Consider the following 21,803-nt stretch of genomic DNA (forward strand, 5'->3'; position numbering starts at 1 on the left):
TCTCTACATTCATCCACCAAAGTACAAGCACTGAATCCCCCTCCCGCCTCCTCAACCACCAACACCCACTCTCAAAACTCCCTCGTCTCCCCCACCCCACAAACCCCAAAAACCCCCTCCCCCAACCCACTCCTCTCCACCGCCTCCGCCAACAGCCTCGGCGGCTCCATAACCTCCTCCTCAGCCACAGCCCACGTCCCCCAATGCACGCCCACCGCCCTCCTACATCTCGTATCCTTGAAGATCTCCACCGCGTCAAACGGATCCGAGTGCACGGCGCTCAACACGTGTCGAGGTCTGTAGGCTCCTATCGGTAATAGGCCAAGATCGAACGGGCCGCGGAATTCTCCGATTTCTTTGAAGGCTGGGCAGACGGGCAGGTGAGAGAGTGAGGTGGAGGGGGAGGGGGAGGAGGAAGGGAGGGGAACGCGTCGATACCCGGTGTCGCCGCCGAAGAAGACGGATTTGGGGCCTGAGGAGACGGACCAGGTTGCCCATAGCGTGAGGCCTTTGTCGAAGGGGGTGCGTGCTGAGGTGTGTTGGGCTGGGAGGCAGGAGATGCGTGCTGTGATTTTTTCGGGTTGCGAGGAGGTAGATGTTGGAGACGAGGTTTCGGGGGTGGGGGTTAATGTCAGGTCTACGTCTTCCCACCAGTCGAGCTCCGTGACGGTAGTGATGCCTGTGGCTGTGAACCAGGATTTGAGACCCTTTGGGACGAGGAAGTGCGCTGATGGGTGGTGTTTGTGGATGGAGAGGATGCTGGGGAGGGAGAGGTGGTCGTAGTGGGAGTGGCTTATTATGACCTATTCTCGTTAGCTGATATCTGTATGGACGAGGGAAAGGGAATTACGCAGTCTATGATGGGGATATCGGAAACATCGCAGGGGCAGGGTGTGAATCTCTTATGACCCAGCCAGGAGAAGGGCGAGCAGCGCTCTTCGAATACGGGGTCGAAGAGGACGCGGAGACCGGTGGGGAATTCAATGTAATGACATGCATGTCCTAGCCATGTTGCGCGTAGAGCCGTTGAACCTGTTCTCGATGAGAGGAAGCTGGGTTTCATGACTGAGATTGTTGCTTTTGTGGTGTCTGGCTTCTGGCTGTTGCCTGAGAGGAATTTGTGGCTGGAAAAGCGGTGTCAATTGGGGCTTTTGGTAGAGAGGGAGAACTCACTGCATCATAGTTTTGAATAGTTCGGGAAAAGTAAAGTCGTGTGCACTGTCCCATGGATTTATGAAGCTTTTTGGTTCCCCTTTTCCTGTCCTGTCTCTCACCCAATGGCGCTTCTCATTTGCTGTGTCTGGTACTGGTCCTAAGGTCGCTGGCGGACTGACTGTTACGGTGTAAGGGGACCCCATATTTATATATCTTGGAGCTGTGGCCTTGGTAGAATAGTGAAAAAGTCTGCATGAAAATCGTGGGCAGATGCCTCGCATGGGTATTTGTTGCGGTTTCTTGAGAACAAAGAGAAGTTGTGTTGAAAGGTATGAGGTTCGCTTAGTAAAAGGCACAGTAAATGGGGCTAACCGTATAGGTAGGTAGATCATCATTGAAATTTATTCTCGATGGGAAAAGTAAGAACTCTAAAGCTGTTCTGAAGCTTTAATTCGTTGAAGATTGCGGATTTCAAGATCGATACGTTAAAACCAACATCTAGCCATCCACCATGTGATCACAGTGCAAAGGCATCAGACTGTTAAATTGCTCATAAGATGAGGAGGTTCGCAAGATACTATTCTTGCCAATGGAGTGTATCTGTTTGGGGGAAAATAAGATTGAGATAAATGATAATCTAAGTTCCAGTTGAACTTCTTCTTCTTTTCTCCTGGAATAATTCAAGAAGCGATAAGCTTGACACAAATGCAATGTAGAAAGTATAACACGTACATGAGTTCCCAACCGCCCAGCGCTATTCCGAGCTCATTTCCCTGCATGAGCGTACAATGTACTACTCGTCACTTCCCACGGTACCTCCCCTCAATAGCCCTCTTCAATCCAGCACATATACTCCCATACCCGCTCAACCCCTCACTAAACCTCCACCCACACTCCCTCGCCATCCTCTTCGTGATTCCTCTCAACCACACCTGCTCTCTCTCATCCTCTACGAATGCAGAGACGACTCGTAGTGGCATCAATAGCATCAATGCACCAGCCATAATGTGCTCCCCTTGAAGGTGAAATTCTATGCATCGTAGAATCTCCCTCGCAGTCTCTGGTATGGAGATGTTTTCGTGTGGCATGATGAGTGGGTTCGTTGCTCGTGGTATTTGGTGGGTGGAGAGCGTTGCGAGAGCAAGTGCTGGTGCATTTGAGATTTGGAGTGTGTGAACCAGATCAAGCATGAGAATAAGTGCCGTATCGTACAAAATTAATTGTCTTCCCTGGTGGAAAATTCGGAAGGATATTATGCTGGGAAACAGAGGTCCTTGGTTGTCTGTTGCTAAGCCATGCTTCGTGACCGGTGTCTCGTATGCAAAATTCGGGTGAACTTCTTCCCAATTCCAGCGCCAAGCAAAGAGGTCAGCTAGTATTTGTACGATGGCATCATGCAGATGTGCGTCTGTCGATGCGGTGGTGCTTTGATCGCTATCCTCAAGTATTCCAGGGATGCGAGCAAATATGTTGAATATCTCAGTGTTGCATTTCTGTATCTCTGGTTCATCGGAAGAATCAGGTTTCCATTTTTCTTGTTCTAGAAATGTTCGTCTTCGAGTGAAAAGTGCTTGGGAGATCTGCGGTTGGTTGTATTAGAAGTAGAGGTGGGGAAGAGGTGAGAGGTCTTACAATAGAAAGTCGAGCAACCATAAAATATCTCTTTCCTAGTCCTCGTTGATGTGCTTCTGGACCTCGCATCTCAATCAATCGGCCGACGCCGCCAGCGTGGCAGATCCAGCCGTAGCCGTCGGTTGAGATTGCTAGCTGTTATTGTTAATCAAATCCAATTCTTTTAGAAGACACTGCTCACCTCATAGATGCCTAGCAGTAATGAAGCAGCAATGTTTGAAGGGTCATTTCTCAGGTTGGTGCTCTGGAGATTGGCATTCAGTTGTTGGATTGCTTTGCAGTACCACGTTCTTGCTGCGTTGTCCTTCTCTAGTATCGTAGTCTGACCTGTGAAACAAGCTGCTCCTAGACAGCATGCTGTTGAATATGCGACAGATGTTTGATCTGTTTCAACGAAGTCAAGGATCCAAGAGTGAGTTTTGGAGGGAACCTACGATGTTACTTGTATGAGCATGCTTCTTGACGACAGATTTTCTGGGAAATTGAGCTTACATTATAACCTGAGCCTGGGAAGAGTCGCTGTGCTATGTATGACACCCATATTTGCTATCATCTGTTAGCACATTCCTGCGGCTGGAAACTTGAGAAAGTTGGGCACTTCTCATACTTCTCGAAAGCCACCTATATCAACACTGGCTAGTAGTGCCGTGGTTGGTAAAGCTGCACTCGAAATTGGTTCTGGAGTAGGTTCAGGGCCCGTGTCCGTGACAAACTTGAACTCAATATTGGAAACTTGTCCCGGGTGTTGTGTCTTTCCCAAACGTTGGTTAATTACAAGTACGCTGGTGAGCTCTGGTATATTTGTTGGAGTGGTGCCTGAGCGATATGCATGCTTCTTGCGTTTCTCTGCATGAGAACCTTGCTTTGGCCGTTGCCGGGCGGGAGGAGATTTGCGGTGTTGTGATTTGGAAGTTGACGCGGCCAGCGCAACCTGACTCTCTATGCCTTCATTGATGAACGCCACACCGTCATTCCGATACCCGTCACATATCATGAAGGAATCTCGGCATCGGAGACAGGTGGGTCTCTGTTCATCTGTAAACTTTAAGCTTAACCTCACATCTCACTTGGGCCATACAAACCGCATTTGACCTTCCTCTTAATGCAGGTGATGCATCCTTTCGATCTTCCTGGCCTCCCAACCATGGTCAATTACCGAACCCTCAGTAGCTATCCCGAAGATATTCTTGAACTTGTAGAACAGAGAAAGAGGAAGATATTGCGAGGTCCTGAGTATGGACCCTTGGCATGCATGGCAACCACGGCACTGGAACTGTCAACCTTAAAAGCCAAGATTGGATGTGGTGAAGATCAGGGAAGTCATTGCCACGATGGCCGTTTAAGCGAACCCCTAGCTGCGCCACACGTAGGGCTGAGCCTTCGCTAATCTTCTACCTCGCAGATTGATCCTAATGCGGTTTAGATGCCGACATTAGCTTGGAGCTACCAAGAGAGATCTCAATTCCAAAAGAGCTCTTTTCTTTGTTTTCCCTGTCAAACCACTGATCTGTCTTCAGCCTCTCTTCGTAAGTCGCTAGAGCTGGCTCCCGCGTCTTCAATGGATCATTGTTATTGGATAGTCGAAGCCGTTCAGCTGCACCCTTAGTCAAAGGAGAATTACATCATTCATTTCTTTGTCGTCCAGGTACATTCTTAGCCTCACCGAAGAATTATGAACAAGAACGATTATCGAATCGATGACCTCCACAAAAGCAGTATTTACGTACTCGAAGCTTCTTTCCTGATGCCATTTTTGGATCACTTAAGCCTCATCTCGCACAAGATTCCAGATGCAGCTAGTGCTGATCAGGTACATGGTTTACGTTTGTTGCTAAGGTCATGCATGGAAGCGTCCTCCATTCCTCTTAATGCTTTCAAATATAAAACTTTGGCTCAATACAATTCACACATACGCTTTGCACCTGTATCTCACCCGTTGTTTGACACCCTTTCGTCTCAACAACCTCTTTCAAGATGAAACTCTCTCTGCTCATCTCCTCCACTCTTACCCTTGCTATTTGTACATCAGCAGCAAATTCAAGCCTTCCAGTTGTTGATCTTGGATACGGTCTTTGGCAGGCTACTCTCAATGTAGGTACTTTGGACGAATTCTTCTTACTGGTACTAAACGTTGCGAATAGGGCACCGGCAATTATTATAACTTCAGCAACATCCGCTATGCACGACCTCCAGTAGGAGAGCTCAGATTTTCCCCTCCCAAACATCCGTTGGTGAACCGTTCGGTAGTTAATGATGGTCAAGACGGAAGAATCTGCCCTCAGGGATTCGTTTCCTGGTCTAAAGAACGCAGCCTCTTCGTCGACGCATACAGGACCAATCCCAACAACATCAGTAGTTTCACTCACGTCCCAGCACCCGGTATTAATACCACGGCGAAACCTCCCAAGCAGCAAGACAGTCGTGCCTCCGAGGACTGTCTGTTCCTCGATGTACTCATCCCAACGAATGTCTACGAGAGTGCTGCTTCGTGCGAGAACAACACATCTGGCGCACCTGTTCTGGTTTGGATTTTCGGTGGTGGATATTATGAAGGCAGTACAGAATCAGAAGGTAATCCAGCCGGCTTTGTCTCACAATCAGAGTCATTACCATCTTCTAGCCCAGGAGTTGTCTATGTTTCGATCAACTATCGACTTGGAGCTTTAGGTTGGATGGCAGGTCCGTCATTCACGGCAGGCGGAGGGACAGAAAATACGGGATTCTACGACCAACGTTTTGCGCTGGAATGGATACAAGATAACATCCATCTCTTTGGTGGCGATCCCAATCAAGTCACTATCATGGGATCGAGCGCTGGAGCATCGTCAGGACTCCATCAAATCACTGCATTCGGCGGTACGAAGGGAAAAGCCCCATTTCAACAAGCGTTCTTGCAGTCACCAGCTTTCAGTCCGAATCCATACAACGCCTTGCACGAAGAAGCATATCAAGAGGTGCTCACCATAGCTAATGCAACGTCATTGGCTGATCTCAGAGCCCTTTCTTCCGAGGAAATCATTGCTGTCAACGAAGCTGCGATCTTTCGTGCCGACTACGGGAAGAGCGGTTTCGGGCCCGTGGTCGACGGTTTCTTCGTCCCAGAACTTCCTACACTCCTTCTGGCACGAGGCAAATACGCAAAGAATGTTCGAGCTGTGATGTCTGGCCATAACACAGACGAGGGATTGATCTTCACTGATCCTTCCATCCAAAACACTTCAGCCTTCAACACGTATTTGTCTACAACATTATTACCTGATGCCCAACCAGAGATCATCGACTATGTTACTAACACGCTCTACCCTCCTGTCTTCACGAACGCAACTGGACTTGGATACAACGACACCATCTCTCGACTGTCTACACTCCTTGCAGACACGCTCCTCAATTGTAACGTCCAAGCTCTGATGAGTGCTTTCGGTGCAAATAAATCTTACGCATACCTTTTCGAAGAAGGCCCTAGTCTCCATGGAGAGCAAGGAGATTATACCTTCTATGATTATGGAGGCGTGACAAAAGACACATATGGGGCCGTTGTCAATGCTACCGTGGCAAAGACGTTCCAGGACTGGATGGTGACATTTGATGCAACGGGAAATCCGAATGGACCTGGCTCGGTGCCAATCCAGCCGTATGGGATGGGACATCTGATGGGATCGTTGTCAAACAAGGGGGTTGGAACACCACTCAAAGATCCGGCGGGAGCTGAACGATGTGCCTTTTGGCAGAAGGCTTTGTTCTATTGAGATTGGTGTATTTTAGTTTTATAGTCACAACAGGTGTTCGAGAGAAGGGAATGTTGGATAAGTGAGGAATCAGAGAAGAGAAAATCAGGTGTAATCTTGTCATAGAAAGTTGAAGTACTCACTTAGTATTATTGTATCATTATTGCCGCTTGTTATGACCATTAGTATCTTGTTATACTCAAAGAGGTGGCTTTTCAGTTAGAAAGCAAACTGGTCTCTGCTAGAAAGGCCACTACCTCAATGTATACGTGCAACTGGGAAATGGCAGTCTTGGCCGGAAAGTTGAAAAGGCATGGAATTTATATGTTGCCAGTCAAGAAGCATTCCTAGCAGTTTTTGCGCGAAGAAAGTTGCTATCAGTAGAGCATAGATCTCGAGGTACTTGTGTTACATTATTCTACTATACAACTTGCCAGACGCGATTAGTGAGTGGGAATAATTACCAAGCCGGGTCGTAACGATTGGCAATCTCGAGTGATAATTGTCAATTGCCATCTATCCATTCGTACGAACTCTGAGGTTCTTCGATATTACTTTTCACTTCCTGTAATGGCATTCAAGATAGCTACCATGCGTTCCAAGTACTTCTCGGCCTCCATCTTCTCTGTAGACAACTGAACACAGGCTGCCTCGGAAGTAGCAAGCTTTTCCTCCAGTCCACTTCTTTCACCTTTGAGTACTTCCTTCTCTGCCTCTAACTTCTTGACCTCTGCCTCGATACCCGTCTTCTCTGTGGTTATCTTATCGTTATTGAGGATAGCGACTCTCAAAGCCTCCTCAATAGCTGCTTTATCTGTAGCCAATCCTTCGATTGCGACTTTTGCCACTGTCAGTTCTTCTTCAACTGCTGCCTTCTCTGTCGTCAACTCGACCTTCGCAGCCTTGACGGCTTCCATGTCCATTTCAAGAATCTTCTTGTCCGCAATCAGCTGTTGGATCGTAGTCTTGATCGTAGCCAAAATTTGTTCGAGAATTGCCTTTTCCTGGTGAAGATTGCAGTTGTCCTGCTCAAGAGTGTGCTTGGCTTGTAGAAGGGCATTCATCTCTTGTTCAAGAGCCGTGCCAGCAGCAGTAAACTCTTGATTCGTAGCCATGGTCAAACTCAATTGTTGCTCAAGAGCCCCGTTGTTCCTAACCACCTGGTCATACGTAGCAGTAGCTCGTCCGACATTTTGCTCGATAGCTCTATTCTCCTGCTCTCTAGTGACTCGGAAACTGTCCATGGCACGCTCAAGACCAGCTTTCTCAAGAGCCAAGGTATTAAGCTTCTCGCTCAGGCTCTTGATTTGCGAAACGGCATCCTCAAATCCACCTTGAGCCTCGACTTCCATCTCATCTCTCGCACCAGTGTTGAGAGACGGGTTGCACTTTTCCACAGCAGTGCCCTTCTCCTGCACAAGCTTATCATACTCAATCACAAGTTCATTGTGCTGAAGAACAAGCCCATTGCTTTCCTCGTCAAAGTCGTCCCTGGTTTTCTCCATGGCTTTATAGGCATCCTTCCAACCTTCCAATCTCTTCGCAAAGACCTTCTGCTCCTCCACGATTGACTTCAGCTTCTCCAGTTTGCGTTCCATATTCTCTGCCTTGGCAACGGACTCCGTGAGCAATTTGGCGGCAATGATCTTGGCTCTCTTGGTATTCGCCAACTGGCGCTTCAGATCTTTGATGGTCTCCAATGGATCTTCGTGGGAAACACTGAGAGAATCAATGGCGCTTGCGGCCACTACTGGATCCATCGTGTAAGGGGATACGGGTACTTGACTGGTCTCCAATGGATACTCATCTTTATCAAAGCCGCTGGCGTTCCTCGCGCCTCCTGAATGCATTGCGCAAGTTGATACAGGAGCTTCGGTGGCGTTCAAGGAGTGGTCAGGGGAGCCAGAGTCGGTGGTGTTCGTAGCGGCTGCTGAATGTAATACATACGACCGTACAAGACTTTCGATGTTGAGTGGGTCTCCTTGAGAACCAGAGGTGCTGGCGCTCGTGGTGTTTGGATCGGAATCCGTCGCGCGCTGTGTGGTACGAGGTGATCGAGGTGCAGGAACTGTGTTCAGGGATCGTGCGCGTGCGATGTTGAGATCCCAAAGGTTCTTGAGGATTGTTCTGGAGTGGAAGAAAAATTGTGGTTTGCGATTGATGTGGAAGATTGGGTTAGCGTGCACTAGAATGTCAATATTGCTAAGCGAGCATCCCCCCTTTCGTCTGATCTAGTTGATGCCTCATGCACGAGGCTGTAAGAATCGCATCTTGATATTCAATGTCCGAGAAATCGACAGTGTTCTCAAACAAATTTTATGAAGGGATTTCAACAAATCATACTTCATCAATGAGAATTCAGATTTCATAGACATTGCTTCAACGTCAAGGTTGTTGAAATGTTTTCCTTGAGATTGTGATCCATACTCTTTGATCTAGGAATGGTTCCTTGATTTCTTTGCTAAAACTGACTACCGAGACGGAGCCACTGGCAAGCCGCAAGAACATGCGGAACTTCATGACATGTCGTTCTCCTCAAAGCGTCTGATCACTTTGTAATCCAAATCTTAACTTAGACTTGGAACTTGCGCCACCTATCTTTCTCTATAGATTCTGGAACAATATCATGTTGTATTCGGACTTCTAGGGTAGTTCTCTGGTAAAAATGGCCTTCTCGCCCTCTTTTGAGCTCCCAAGCTCATATACAGCTAATCAAGGCCTCCAACACTCACATAGTCGACATGCTTCAAGTATATAGCTACGGTAGAAAGCATAAGCGCAACGCAAGCTCAGGTCGCGCTACTTTAACTCGCTTAAGATTATCGTAGACCGATTGGCGCTAGTCCAAGTTCGTTGCGAACCTGCCACCACAGATCTTGTTGACCTTAAACTTCCAACACCCCTTTTACAAAACGAACTACACGACATTCAAGGTTGATCAATTCCGAGATACCTTATACTAACTAACTCAATTTCGATTCAATCCAACTCGCTGCGCAGTCTCGCGCCAACCTCTTTCATTGCGCCAAAATGGCCGAACCTGAACAGCCAACATTAGGTGCTGGCAGCTCTTCTGGTACGACAGAAGATCTTCTGAAGCTTTCAGAGGTATGTAGCAACCCTTTAATCAACCATCTAACTCTTTTCTCTCGTTGGCCCAAAGGGTGGGCTTCACCTTCGTTTTTGCGCTATAGTAAATACAAGAGCTACGCGCTACTGCTACCATATATTGCTTCCGGTGCATAGCAGTTGAATAATCACGCAATCTAGATTGAGAAGAACGAGATCGCGAGCATCGACTGGGCGTCTATTGGATGGGAACCACCAGAAATGCTCTTGCCTGTGTCCGAGAGCAAGATGGAAGAGATAGCTCAGATGCTGGCTGAGCATGAGGCCAATAAACAGACGAGCCTCCCCAAGGACAATGACCCCGTGGACAGCCCCACCACTCCCGTATCGAACTCCTCCTCTCTTAACGAGGCTCAAATTGTCAAAGTACCCGAAGCCGAAGACGAATCTGGTGGTCATGAGTCTGTATCGCCAGCACGAGAGACAGCTATCCCGGTTGCTTCATCTCCAATTATACCTCAGCCTATCGCACCTCACCCTATCGCGGCTCAACCTGTCACACCTCAACCTATCACACCTCAGCCTATCATCCCTGTAGTCACCGTACCTGCTAGTATCTACGCAGACCTCGTCAAGGCAAATCGCCTCCTGGCTGGAGAGATATTGTCACTTTGAGAGGAGGTAACTCAACTGAAAAAGCCGTGCAAGAAATGCGACGATCTGAAGAAAGAAAACACTACACTATCCAAGGAGAACTGGGCTCAATCAATCGAGATAGATGAACTGGAGGGCAAGTACGACTGGATTCATGGCAAAATCTTGAGACCAAAGCCTGAAAGCACGCGCTCGATCCTGACGAGAAAACTCGATCGACACTTCGATTCGAAAGATATTGGAGATCCCCCAAAGCTTCCCATACCTTCCTCCGAGCCCGAAGTCGACGAACTTCAAGTATCGCCAATTATCGAGACACAGAGAGAGCTTAGAAACAATACAAGTACCCCGCTGGTGAAGGACAATGAAAAGGATGGGCTGGAGAGCGAAATCACAGAAGTCAAACCTGTTTCTCCTGTTGAAGCTCCCAAGTTTGTTGAGAACACCAGCAGTGTACATGTCCTCAGCAACCGTCGAACAATCAATCCCAAGAGATTGTCCTTTCTTATTACGATGTTTATGGTGGCTCTATCCCGCGGTTGCATTATTGTCCAAATGGCTTCAACCTGCTACAACAGATCTATTCACCTCTCCATTTTACATGCCTGAGAACCAAGGCCTCAGCACTTGGGAAGCGATTTGCTACGCTCCCAGCTTCCCGCAAGCCAAGATAGGCGAGGAGTTTGGAATGCTTGACCCGTCTTGGAAGATTGAGGAGGAGAGTTTGACCAGCGTGGAGGCTGGATATCTTGAGGACGAATTGCTAGGGCGAATGGAGGGCCTAGAATTCAAAATTTCCATCAGTAGACTGCGAGGAAAGCAAATCCTCAAAAAAACCGTCTACTACACTATGGTCACGGGGGCGATGTGGATGGAGTGGAAGCGATTGCAGTACCGACACGCTTATTGGGTGTAGCAAGATTGTGGTGTCGAGTTGTATTGTGTAAGCGGTGGCAGGTGATTATGGGTTGCGAATCAGAAGTAGTTCTACGAAACGTGCTCTTCGGGGCGCTACGGTAACGAAACTGAGGACGCTAGGGGGTGAGCTCTTCGGGGCATGGAGACGATGACAGAGTCGAAATAATTGTTTGTACTTTTCCTTTGATGAGCGAGTCGTCCTGGGACATTTCTTTTTGTTGAGCATCTCCGGCCGTAGACTTTAGATAATTGAGGAGGCTTTCTGCAAGCAATACCAACCCTTGATTCGCTCACACGTGAAGTTCGACGATCTTCTGCTGTCATTGTCGAACGAGTGACTAAACCATAAGATAATGTGAAACTATTATCGTACAAATACGTGGCGATCAAGAACTTTAGGATTGCAAGGGCCTTTAGAAAGAACTCGGAGCCTAGTATTGTCTAGCTGGCTATATCCGCTTCGACCTAGCCCCGAGAATTGTCTTCACCTCTTCATCGTATATGCTTGAAAATCAAGGACTTCCAGGGCCTTCATGGGTTTGTCACTGATGAGTAACTTCCTCTTTGTGCACGACTTAGTAACTTGGGGATTTAAACCAGTAGCGGTCATCATCTTCCCTCATTTTTTATTGTGGAATAACGGAACGAGACTTCATAGGCTTTGTAGTAGCTTTGGTGGTAGACTTTAGATAGTAATTCAACATCTCAAATGCGGTGCCTAGTTGTGTCATATTTGCATGTGAGTAAAAAGTCCTTGAAGTGATGTGAAAGTTCGCTGGTACAGATTTATAGCAGCAAAACCCACTATGGATATTAGAGGTTTTAGAAAAGAGGTCCAGGAAGAATCAAAAACGAATTTGATAGCAGGGGTAAATTGAGTACATTGCAAGAGATTATAAGAAAGTAGCATGATGGCGCGCACGTGACCGCGGGACTGTCGCAATGACTTCCAGCTTCACGGCTTTCTAAAAGTCCCCAGTAAAGTCACTACTTTATAGACTAGTATCTTAAGCCTGAAGGTAGTTGCTTTCGTGACTATCGCGGGGGACTTTGGATGAAGAGATCAGACCAACTCACGAAACTTGACTGCCCTGAGGGTATTTGAGATCGTCGAATTCATTAATCTATAAACAATGAAGCATTCAACTCCCCTTCTCCAACCAAAATTGCCTTTAATGACCTCCAGTAGTTGGCAAGCCTAGCGCTACCTTGAACGAATCATAGATCAACCACTGGAATGCAGTCAAGGTACCAATCATCAGGATTCTGACCGGCAGACCATTCCACAATCCCTTGAATCCAATGTTCCCATATATCCTGGACATTGCTTGACCTGCACCCTCTCCGGGCTTTCTATCCGAGTTTAACTTGGACACCATGACGTCTGCTGGGTGTGAAACGACGGCACAGCCGATACCTGCAATGTAACCACCCAAGAAAGAGACTCCAGTTTGTTGTAAGCCGCTGTATGACTCCTTTGGCTTGCCGAGATATTTGTAAATCTGTCCTACGGTCTCTTCAAAAGTTGCGAACTTGACCATGGTGTAAGGGATTTGACGACCCCAGAGAGGATACAATCCCTTGTATAGCCTGAAAGGGTTAGCACATCCACAATCCACGAATATTCGTAACGACTTACCCTCCATAGCCTTCCTCCTTGATGACCTTGCTCATTCCTTCTCTCAGACTATTCGCGAAAGGTGGTAGTGTAGTTTGCATTCGAACCTTGATAGACTCAAACGGACAAAGAGCAATATCTGCAAGGAACTCCGCACTAGCACTTGCTGCCAAGAAGATCACAGTCTTATTGGCATTTGGGAAAGTCTTCTCTCCATAGAGATACTTGAACACCTCATAGAAACCATATTTTCCACCACCTTGGAAACAGTATCCCACAAATGTCGGCGACCAACCGAAGAACACCCCACGAAGTCCTTCACCCTTGTATATCGTGCTCCAGGCCGAGAGATTGGATTTGTAGAGGTTGGCATCGACTTGTCTTCGACATTTGACGAGATCCAGAGGAGTGACTGCTGTATGTGTCGGTCCGCAGGCTGGTGAGATGTTGTTAGCAGCTGAGACATTCAAAAGAGGGGTTGATTGAGGTGGAAATGTTGAGGAAGTGCTCACCAATTATTCCACCAATTGCGCATGCTGCGAAATATCTGCCGCTGTATAGCTCGATCTTTGGCTTTGGAAGGCTCTTCTCGAGATTCGACATTGTTGCTGTCGTTCAATTGATGTCTCAGTGGTGAAGGATGTTTTGGCGGCTGGAGTCTTATCGCGAGGCTTGAAATACCTTCGATTGGCAGATACTTGCAATCGCAATGCCGTGCGATCAATTGATCTGAAGAAACGACTGAGAAGAGAGGAGAGTGTCGAGAATGATGAAGGAAGAAGAACTTGCAGCAGAGAAAATTAGTCTTGTAGTCCAATGTCCTTCGTGGTGCCGTTCTTTCCTTGATAAGGGTCTGCCGGTTGTCTCGGTGGCAGGGGTAGCTTCCGACTACGTCATTGGCGCAACGGCGCGATTCTGGGACATCAAACTTGCTGACTGTGCAGGTTGCATATAATGCATCGGTGTTTCCTGAAATCATTTATTTTGAAAAAGTATATCATTGAAGTTGAAGTTGAGCTTTCCTTCTTCACTGACGATTGATGAAATTTGTTCTCGTTCAGAATTGCTGTTGAGTATCACGTGCCTTGCACCCCTTTTGATACCCCTCACTCGCTTCGAGACCATTGCATCATGCTATGTTCTACGGAGTAAACGATAAACAAACATCATTGCGATTGATAATGCATACATGCGCATATACTCCAAGTACTTCTTTGCGGCCAAGTTGGTTATCAGAGTAAGGCAAGGGAAACATGACCGCTAAAGTTCTCACACACTCTCTCAACTGAGAGACAGTTCTTTCAGGGCAACGGATAAGAGACGTTGCGGCTAAAGCCAACGATCTTTCGCATTCATATCATTTCGCATTACAACTATTTCTTTCTTCAAAGGCGTACTTGAAACCTCTCCCTCAATCGAGCCCCAAACTTGTAGAACATGATTGGCACAGGAATGAAAGCTAGAGCGATGAACCCGAAGATGCTATTCCCCCAGCCATAGCCAAGTTTGGCATACAAGTGAGGAGCTGCCAAAGGCAAAAATGTGCCAAAGAGAGATCGCAACACTGTGGCAGCAGCAAGCGCTGATGCGGCAGCCTCCGCTTTGAAGGCGTCGACGAGATAGATCTGAGAAGGCAACTATGAAGAAACGTCAATGTCAGAAGTTCAACATTACGAGTCAAAGGAGTGCGTACCATCACAAACAAATTCCCAAGGCCAATGAAGCTCGTTCCAACAATTGGTGCCATCCACTGAACCTTCTCTTGTGCAGTCCAGCCGTACCAGAAGAATCCAATGGGCACAATGGGCGAGAAATATACCATCAATGGCAATCTTTCTTCCGGTGTCATCTCTCCTTTATGCTTGGAAGCTCTAGCTTTCAAGATTCTATCGCTCAAAGTTGCAAATAGAATAAGTCCGGTGATCATGCCGATACCTTGGCCAAGATATACCAGCCCAGAAACCCCTACTGCGAAATGGTATTGATCAACGAAGACTGCAGAATAAGTGCTGAAGCAAAGGAACATCAAGCCAAAAATAAATGCAACATATAATGAAAGCAAAAGGACAACTGGTGACAAGACTAGCAGCTTCAAGGGCAGGGACAACCCACGTCCCAGATGAGCAAGTGGAGACAACTTTCCACGTCCCTTAGCTTCGAGGTCGATGTTTCCAGTTTCTTTTCGAAGCCGAGCAGCTTTTCGTTCCAGTATTACTGGGCCACAAGTCTCTCGCATGAAAGTCATAGCAGCAGCGAGCCAAACTCCTACCTTCGCAACATTTAGTCTTGCTCCACGCGCTTTCTGGAATCATTGACTTACAGCTGCAGCCACAATCCAGAATGTCCATCTCCATCCCAGCCTCTGAGCAATGAATCCTCCAATGACAGGACCAATCACAGGAGCAAAGATTGGCCCGATGGACGTCATGGCGATAGCAGCTCCTCTATGCTCGACTGGAATCAAATCTGCTACCGTTCCTCCTCCAATGGTAGAAGGAGATGACCCCGCACACCCAGCGATAAATCGGAAGATGAGGAATTCCACAATGTTTTGGCTCCAGCCACAGCCCAAAAGAAATGCGATGAAAGTGATGATAGAAAGATGGTACACAGGTAACCGTCCATAAAGCTCGGATAGAGGCGCCATGACGAGAGGGCCAAGAGCGAATCCAAGGAGGAAGATACTGATTGAGAAACTTCCAATTATAGCATTGGTTTGGTGGAAGTCTTTCATCAAGAGACCAGCTCCAGGAGCGGATATTGTTGTGGAAAGGTTCCTGTATCACATCAGTACTGGTTTCAGAACCCGAGACATAATTTACTACTTACACAAGAAAGTTCACGATACTAACCAGCGCAACATGTCCTCGTTTCTTCGACTTTGGCCAATTCATCGGGTTTTGGGGATCATCTGGGCCATCCCAATCAACAAGATCTACCTCCTCAGAAAGATCCGCTCCCGCGCTCTCCCTATCTGTTTCGAGTTTTGGCACCACATCAACGACATTTCGCAATTCGACCAGCGTATCTTGGGAGGCCATTGAAGGAATTGTGAAGAAGATGAGGAACACGGCTCGTGTATTGCTCCTGTTGATACCACCTAAGTATCTCTATTCGGGAATCGGCATTCTTGGTATCAGGCTAAAGCGCGAAACAGCACAACACGTATACCAACATGCTCGCTCATGTATTCAATCACAGATCTTCGCGATATCAACAAACTAATTTGTACGGATGTCCGTAGCTTACCCCTGCCCTTGAATACGAGATCCAATCGGACTTCAGCAACAACCTTGCCTTATATTAACAAGATCTGCACTCGCGTATATTTCCCAGTAGAGAACACTGCAGTGACCGCACATAAGATCTTCGCAGCGACGTCGATTATTCGAAGATTGGACAGAAGCGCGAATGCAGTCAGCATCATAATCAAGTTTATGGGATGAAAAGCTGCAAGTTGCACATGCGATCTGTTTTGTGTATCTTGCGAGCAGAGCATCGAGCGGAAAATAGGTTTGAGGATCGCCCTCAGGATCCACACCTCACCCCTGACTAAGCCCAACTTTTGACGACGGAGGTGGAAGCAACTGATGATCACTTTGGTGGACTGATATGCACAGGAAATTGAAGATCTAAAAATATTGATGTCGTATTACCAAAAGACTACAAAACTCCATGCGAGCATCCAATTGACCACAATTCTTAAATTGAAAGAAATTAAATTCCACGCGTAACACCAATTAACAAATCTAGCTCTCGCTTGCTACGCCGTTCATTCATTCATTCATCCTTTAATAGAAACCTCCACATGCATTCAGCTGCTGTACGTGCGCCATCCGTTTTCCGAATCGTCTCTGCCAACTCCATCGCCCGGACTTTGTAAGTGGGGTCTGCAAGCACTGTCTTTACCGCAGCCCGAATGGCTTGGGGATGCCAGCTACGTCTCTGGATCCGGATCCCGGCTCCCGCATTCATCACATTGTCGAGGTTTGTCTGCTGCTCGACTTGCAATGCCACCCCCACGACTGGTGTCCCTGCTGCGATGGCGGTCTGTACCGTTCCCTGACCGCCATGCATGATAACAACATCTGCCAGTGGGGTGGCTTCGGGAGCGGGAATGAATCGATCGGTGACCAGTAATCGAGGGTCGTCGTTGGCCACGGCACGGGCTTCCTCTATCGAGCAGATAGCTGGAGCAGCCAGGACGACTGCCTTCCAGTTATCATGTCGGTCCAGGATCAAAGCTCGGATAGCCTCAAACACCATGTCCTTGGTTCCTGAGCTGCCCATGGTAACGAGAATGGAAGGGCCGTGATCATTGTGAAGATGGGCAGCGATATCTTGATCAAGCTCTTTGGTGTCGTGGATCCGAGCAAACAGCGGTCCAGTGATGACAACGTCTTCAGGAAGTCGATAAGAATAGTCGGCATGAAATTCAGGTAGGTCGTTGACGAGGTTGAGATCGGCTTTGGCCATATCAAACAAGCTCAAGGGGCCTTTGATGGGCCAGCCACAAGCGGCGGCAGCGGCACCGATGCGATGTTGGCGGAAGATCGGCGCATAGACCATCAAGTGACTAAGGTGCCAGGCAAGCCACTGCCTTGCTGGACGAGGGAGACGGGTAAAAAGCGGTATCATGTCCGGTAGATCGCGGATGAGGCCGTTCGAAAAGCTGGCTGGGTGCAGTGGCAGCGGGAGAAACGAGATGGTACGGATGCCAAGCAAACGAGCCGCAAGACTGGTAGCTGGCCACATGCCGTGCAAAACCACATCTGGCTTTAATCTTCGTAGGGCTTCCAGCTGGCCCTCGATGAAGTTTTTGGCGAGCGCTTCAGAGCCGATGAACTCGGGAAAGTCCCATTCCAGGTCGTCGGCGACGCTGAGACCGGGCACACGGGGCTGGCAAGGGACGACGTTGAAGCCAGCATTCTGGATGATGGGCTCGAAGCGACTTCCGCAAGAGAGGAAGTCAATCTTGAGATCATGTCCCTTGGGACAATACTCGCGCAAGGCAAGGGCCAACGCTATGGCTCGGGTTGTGTCGCCTGCATCTTGGAAAGCAGCACTGACAATGAGATATGTGCTCGCGGGTATAGTTGTCATCATGTCGAGATGCGTCTTTGCTGGTTGCGTGGATCTTTGAGTTGATGAGATCATGAGCAATTTTGAGCAAAGAGCGTACAGATACAAAATTAAAAAGTGGTAGACTACAGCTGTAGAAGCAGGAGACTAGAACCTTTAAAATGCCTGGTCATAAGTCAGGCCTTCTTGGTTCTAAAAACAGAGCAAATTGGTATGCCGCGTGGTCCACTGTTCAAAACATCTCCATCGTGAATCATGCTCGCATTGAGGGGCTAATACTTACCAATCTATCGAATTGTTGCGTGAGATTTAGCCTACCTGAGTATGATTCGTCACGGACTTCCCAATCTCACTTCGTATCTCAGCCGTCGGATAAAGCCCCGAACCAACTTCTTCTTACGCGACGCACGCAAAAAGACCTCATCTGCACCTCAATCCACCGAAACTTGGATACTTAACACCATCCAGCCTCCCAGATTTCCGAGGTTTGCATTCTGCGGACCTGCCGATGTGATGTTTGGTTCAGAATGAATGCATTGCACGGCCTGAGATGCCACGTCAGCCGCCCTCGGCATGTAATTGGTACGATGTTGCGGGAAGCGATAACAATAGAGTGGGTACGGGTTTGACGGTAAGTCGGTGGCACAACTCAATCAATTGACGTACTGAGACACTTGATTTGAGTGATTGTTGTCAGCTTTATGAAAGCAGCAGAATTTAAAAATCTCAGAATTTTCAGCACGCTTGGCTAAAATGGTATAGCCGACTATCAGAGTGTCTAGTGTTTCGGTTCTCATGCGGACTTCGGACTTGCTTCCTCTTTAGATACGGATTTAATCGTGGTGATGTTTCACAATGAGGCTGCAAGTGCCCGTTGACAGTTGTGGTCAAGAGGTTCTAGCGGTGGGGGCGGAATTCGTATCTCGGCGGAGATCTTTCTTTGGTGAATAGCGCTTACACGAAGCGCAACGAATTCCAGGTGAGGAAAGGTTGATTGTAGATCGCAAGAAGGAATGGGTCGTGTTGATCAAAAGCATATGTTATTGTGCCAAGTTGCACAACGAAAGGTCCATACATAGTCAGAAAAGCAGCTTCTCGATCCGAAGTTAGTGTTTTACACAAGCCCATCTCTAATGAGAATGGAAAGACGCCGCTATATGATATGGAAGAATAGCTGCTCAGTTGAAGTAAGGGTCTTTATGGTGTTTAATTTGTTCATTCTGAGGTAATTGGTCAAAGACTTCAAACTCAAAGGTCAACTCCAGAACCAGTCGAGAAGCAATGAATCATGTTTCAATTCAATCACCCTGTCACAACATGAGCTGAGCTGGAAACGTCCTGCCCAATAGCTAAGCCTAGCCATCTCTACCTATTGAATGAGACTCAGCCATTTCCCTTCTGTCTTCATCTGAGCTCTTAGACATAGGTGTCGTTTTAAACCTTGATAACGTTCGAGATCATGTTATCGTGTGTCCTTATTACAGTTTTCTAGATAATTGGGCAAATTAGGGGATCAGTTCTGGTTCTCTTCTTTGAATGTGCACAGATGCTCCTAGTAACCAAATTCGGATCTCGTACAAAGCCCCGTCCAATCGCGGGTTTTAGGGGCAGTCCAGGCTTTTTCGAGGAGAGCCCGGCTGTCCGGGCAGAATGAAGTCATCCTCACTAGCTGCACCTAATGCCCCACTCTTTGGGAATGCCCTCATTTTCATGCTTTAACTCTCAATCCTTAGCACTCAATCCTTAGCCCTCATTTACTGCTCACAACCTAACAATGCGCTAGACTCGCAATGCAGCAGTGTAGTGTATTCAGTACAGTGTAGTCAGTACAGCGCATTCAGTGTAGTCAGTACAGTGCATTCAGTACAGTGCATTCAGTGGATTCAGTGGATTCAATACAGTGTAGCCAGTATAGTAGCATAGCCATGTGGCGGCGTAGCTAGAGGAGTGAAAGAACTAAAGTTGAAAGCGGGCGAATATGTAAATATATGGAAGAAGCAAAAGGATAAAATCCTAATTTTCACCGCTTTCGCGTAGTTAGAATAGCCGGGCTATCCTCGAAAAAGCCTAGGCTGTCCCTAAAACCCGCGCGTCCAATTTTGTCATCTCCAAGTACCAGCCATCATGAGAAAAGAACGCCCACGGAGAAGCATGAGATATTGAATCATCTCAAGCAACGGCAATTCTTATATATACATATGTATGATGCGAGCTTCCTTTCGCTACAAACGAAAAGGAACAGGCACAGGTAAGTCTCGGGTATTCTGACCAGCGCTCTTAATGGGTGGGTTGGGCCGTTTTTGGCCCCGAACCGTTACGGACCAACAAGCTGACGGTTCTAGACGGGTTGAACTACCAAGAGAAATAAAAGCTATTAATAGTATATTTTCAGCCTTAGACTTCAAATAATTAAGGTTTTCAGGCTTTAAGGCACTCAAATCTCCCCTCTCCCCTAATCTCCACTATCCTCCTCCAATAGTAGACGGGCAGACGCTTCTTGACGGTTTCAGGGAAGCTGGAACCGTTACGGAACAATATGCTGACGGTCCTTGAAACCTGTAACCCGTACAGGTCTAGACGGGTGGGTCTTGTCGGGCACGCTAAAACGGATCACTCATCTGATTTTGACAGTGGCTTTGTCCCTGACTTCGTCTTAAAGCGTCAATGCTGGAACTGGAACGTCAACGAATCTCAATTGTGGCGTACTGCAGCTTTCTGTATCATCGAGCCGTTGGAACTTTTTCCTTTGTTAGATATAAAATACAGTCAAAGCAAACGTCGCTTCCTCTAAATAATGAATCTAAACGTGTTAAATTTCTTTGTTCCCAGTCGTGACATTATTTACATATTGCAGCGAAAGCTGACACAAAACTTTCCAGTCTTTGTCCAGCGACATTCAAAGAAGCCACATTGTTTTGACCTTGTTTTTAGCGTCAGCAGGCGTCTTCGAACTACTCCCCTTTGATAGACCATTGGCAATGAACGAAACTGTCTTAATCTTAGTTATAACGCACAATGTTTGATTCTGTCTAAGAAGCTGTGTCAAGTAGCTACCGGTCTTGAAAAGAAAACCTTTTCCCATCTAATATGAATTTATCAGCAGACACAACTTTCAAGCTTCTCATCATCACTACTTTGATCTCAAGAATACTCGAGAAATTTTCAATTGATCGACACCGTTTCGATCAAACTCCAATAGCCAGTTTTTCTTTTTATCCACCCAACCTACCTCCACAGCAATATCTGTCAACTCTCATTCACCTACAGTATTTTCCAACAGCCGGCGCTCATGGCATTGTCAATGGCTCCCTGCCCCAAATGTTGAAAGTTGAACCACAGCCCACCGGTATATCTTTCGGATCCTTTGGAAGACACTTGGCCTACCTGCAATATGACTCTTAATTATAACGGATTAATCAAGATGACTCTCCTGCTATTGCGAAACCGGCCAGAACAAACAGATGGCAAGCAAACCCTACGAAACAAGCAAAGTCCCAAGAAAGTTGTAAAGAGGAAATGATGAAATGGAGTCTTGGAAGATCAACCTAAAAGGCTACTTGAATAGAAGGGGCAAGAGGACGGTAGTTTGATGTCACATGGTCGAGGTATTTTGTGCTCTTGTGATGAGGTCTACAGCGAGATTCAACCACAGTTGGACTGAAGTGCACGAAATATTCAAAACAAAATCATGAATCAGATTAAAAGCAGCGCACACCTTGTACTTCACAAGTTCCTTCCCGTTTTTCCTTCCTGATTGATTCTGTATCCTACCAACTTAATATTAATCCCTTGCATGCTCACATTCCTATCGTTTACTTTCCTAGAGGCTCTCCTCCTTGTTGTTATTCTCCATCTCTTCCTGTGTATCTTCTTGCTCGTTGTCCTCGTTCTCTTCTCTCTCCCATGGCAAGACTTCATTACAGAACATATCTTTGTCTGTAACCTTTCTC

The 21,803-nt window shown here is 47.2% G+C and overlaps 8 protein-coding genes across 8 annotated transcripts; 2 read left to right on the forward strand and 6 right to left on the reverse strand.

The window, feature by feature from the left end:
- Positions 1-71: 71 nt before the first annotated feature.
- LY89DRAFT_601819 (Metallo-hydrolase/oxidoreductase) lies at positions 72-1,358 on the reverse strand (the record flags this gene model as incomplete). Its single annotated transcript, XM_018210217.1, has 3 exons — positions 72-803; positions 851-1,124; positions 1,174-1,358. The coding sequence occupies 3 exons, from the start codon at positions 1,356-1,358 to the stop codon at positions 72-74; spliced, it is 1,191 nt and encodes a 396-aa protein (XP_018061537.1).
- Positions 1,359-1,955: 597 nt separating this feature from the next.
- LY89DRAFT_767020 (uncharacterized protein) lies at positions 1,956-3,983 on the reverse strand (the record flags this gene model as incomplete). The annotated part of the gene is made up of 6 exons (XM_018221743.1): positions 3,870-3,983; positions 3,395-3,822; positions 3,280-3,333; positions 2,969-3,217; positions 2,788-2,922; positions 1,956-2,735 (listed from the first exon to the last, which is right to left on the reverse strand). Exons 1-6 carry the CDS (start codon positions 3,931-3,933, stop codon positions 1,956-1,958), a joined length of 1,710 nt encoding a protein of 569 aa, XP_018061538.1. The 5' UTR covers positions 3,934-3,983.
- An 832-nt stretch (positions 3,984-4,815) lies between these two features.
- On the forward strand, positions 4,816-6,527 carry LY89DRAFT_563829 (alpha/beta-hydrolase; the record flags this gene model as incomplete). Its single annotated transcript, XM_018208501.1, has 2 exons — positions 4,816-4,878; positions 4,929-6,527. Coding segments are annotated over 2 exons (1,662 nt in total), but the record flags the coding sequence as incomplete, so codon positions are not given.
- Positions 6,528-7,063: 536 nt separating this feature from the next.
- Positions 7,064-8,362, reverse strand: LY89DRAFT_743184 (uncharacterized protein; the record flags this gene model as incomplete). The annotated part of the gene is made up of 1 exon (XM_018220927.1): positions 7,064-8,362. The coding sequence occupies one exon, from the start codon at positions 8,360-8,362 to the stop codon at positions 7,064-7,066; it is 1,299 nt and encodes a 432-aa protein (XP_018061540.1).
- Positions 8,363-9,542: 1,180 nt separating this feature from the next.
- Positions 9,543-11,151, forward strand: LY89DRAFT_743185 (uncharacterized protein; the record flags this gene model as incomplete). The annotated part of the gene is made up of 4 exons (XM_018220928.1): positions 9,543-9,620; positions 9,783-10,184; positions 10,332-10,666; positions 10,728-11,151. The coding sequence occupies 4 exons, from the start codon at positions 9,543-9,545 to the stop codon at positions 11,149-11,151; spliced, it is 1,239 nt and encodes a 412-aa protein (XP_018061541.1).
- A 707-nt stretch (positions 11,152-11,858) lies between these two features.
- On the reverse strand, positions 11,859-13,374 carry LY89DRAFT_678151 (mitochondrial phosphate carrier protein; the record flags this gene model as incomplete). Its single annotated transcript, XM_018213726.1, has 5 exons — positions 11,859-11,928; positions 12,231-12,277; positions 12,362-12,743; positions 12,793-13,207; positions 13,284-13,374. The coding sequence occupies 5 exons, from the start codon at positions 13,372-13,374 to the stop codon at positions 11,859-11,861; spliced, it is 1,005 nt and encodes a 334-aa protein (XP_018061542.1).
- A 782-nt stretch (positions 13,375-14,156) lies between these two features.
- Positions 14,157-15,812, reverse strand: LY89DRAFT_601785 (putative MFS transporter; the record flags this gene model as incomplete). Its single annotated transcript, XM_018210213.1, has 4 exons — positions 14,157-14,408; positions 14,441-15,036; positions 15,088-15,548; positions 15,601-15,812. The coding sequence occupies 4 exons, from the start codon at positions 15,810-15,812 to the stop codon at positions 14,157-14,159; spliced, it is 1,521 nt and encodes a 506-aa protein (XP_018061543.1).
- Positions 15,813-16,376: 564 nt separating this feature from the next.
- Positions 16,377-18,426, reverse strand: LY89DRAFT_370839 (glycosyl transferase-like protein). Its single transcript, XM_018207056.1, has 2 exons — positions 18,137-18,426; positions 16,377-18,018 (listed from the first exon to the last, which is right to left on the reverse strand). Exon 2 carries the CDS (start codon positions 17,926-17,928, stop codon positions 16,552-16,554), a length of 1,377 nt encoding a protein of 458 aa, XP_018061544.1. The 5' UTR covers positions 17,929-18,018; positions 18,137-18,426; the 3' UTR covers positions 16,377-16,551.
- Between the last annotated feature and the right edge of the window lie 3,377 nt (positions 18,427-21,803).

Source organism: Mollisia scopiformis, assembly GCF_001500285.1.
Source record: "Mollisia scopiformis unplaced genomic scaffold LY89scaffold_38, whole genome shotgun sequence".
In the NCBI taxonomy this organism is placed as follows: Eukaryota; Fungi; Ascomycota; class Leotiomycetes; order Helotiales; family Mollisiaceae; genus Mollisia; species Mollisia scopiformis.

What these genes read in the sequence shown, in the direction of transcription:
- LY89DRAFT_370839 (XM_018207056.1), bottom strand. Translation starts at nt 17,928, where the DNA reads ATGATCTCATCAACTCAAAGATCCACGCAACCAGCAAAGACGCATCTC.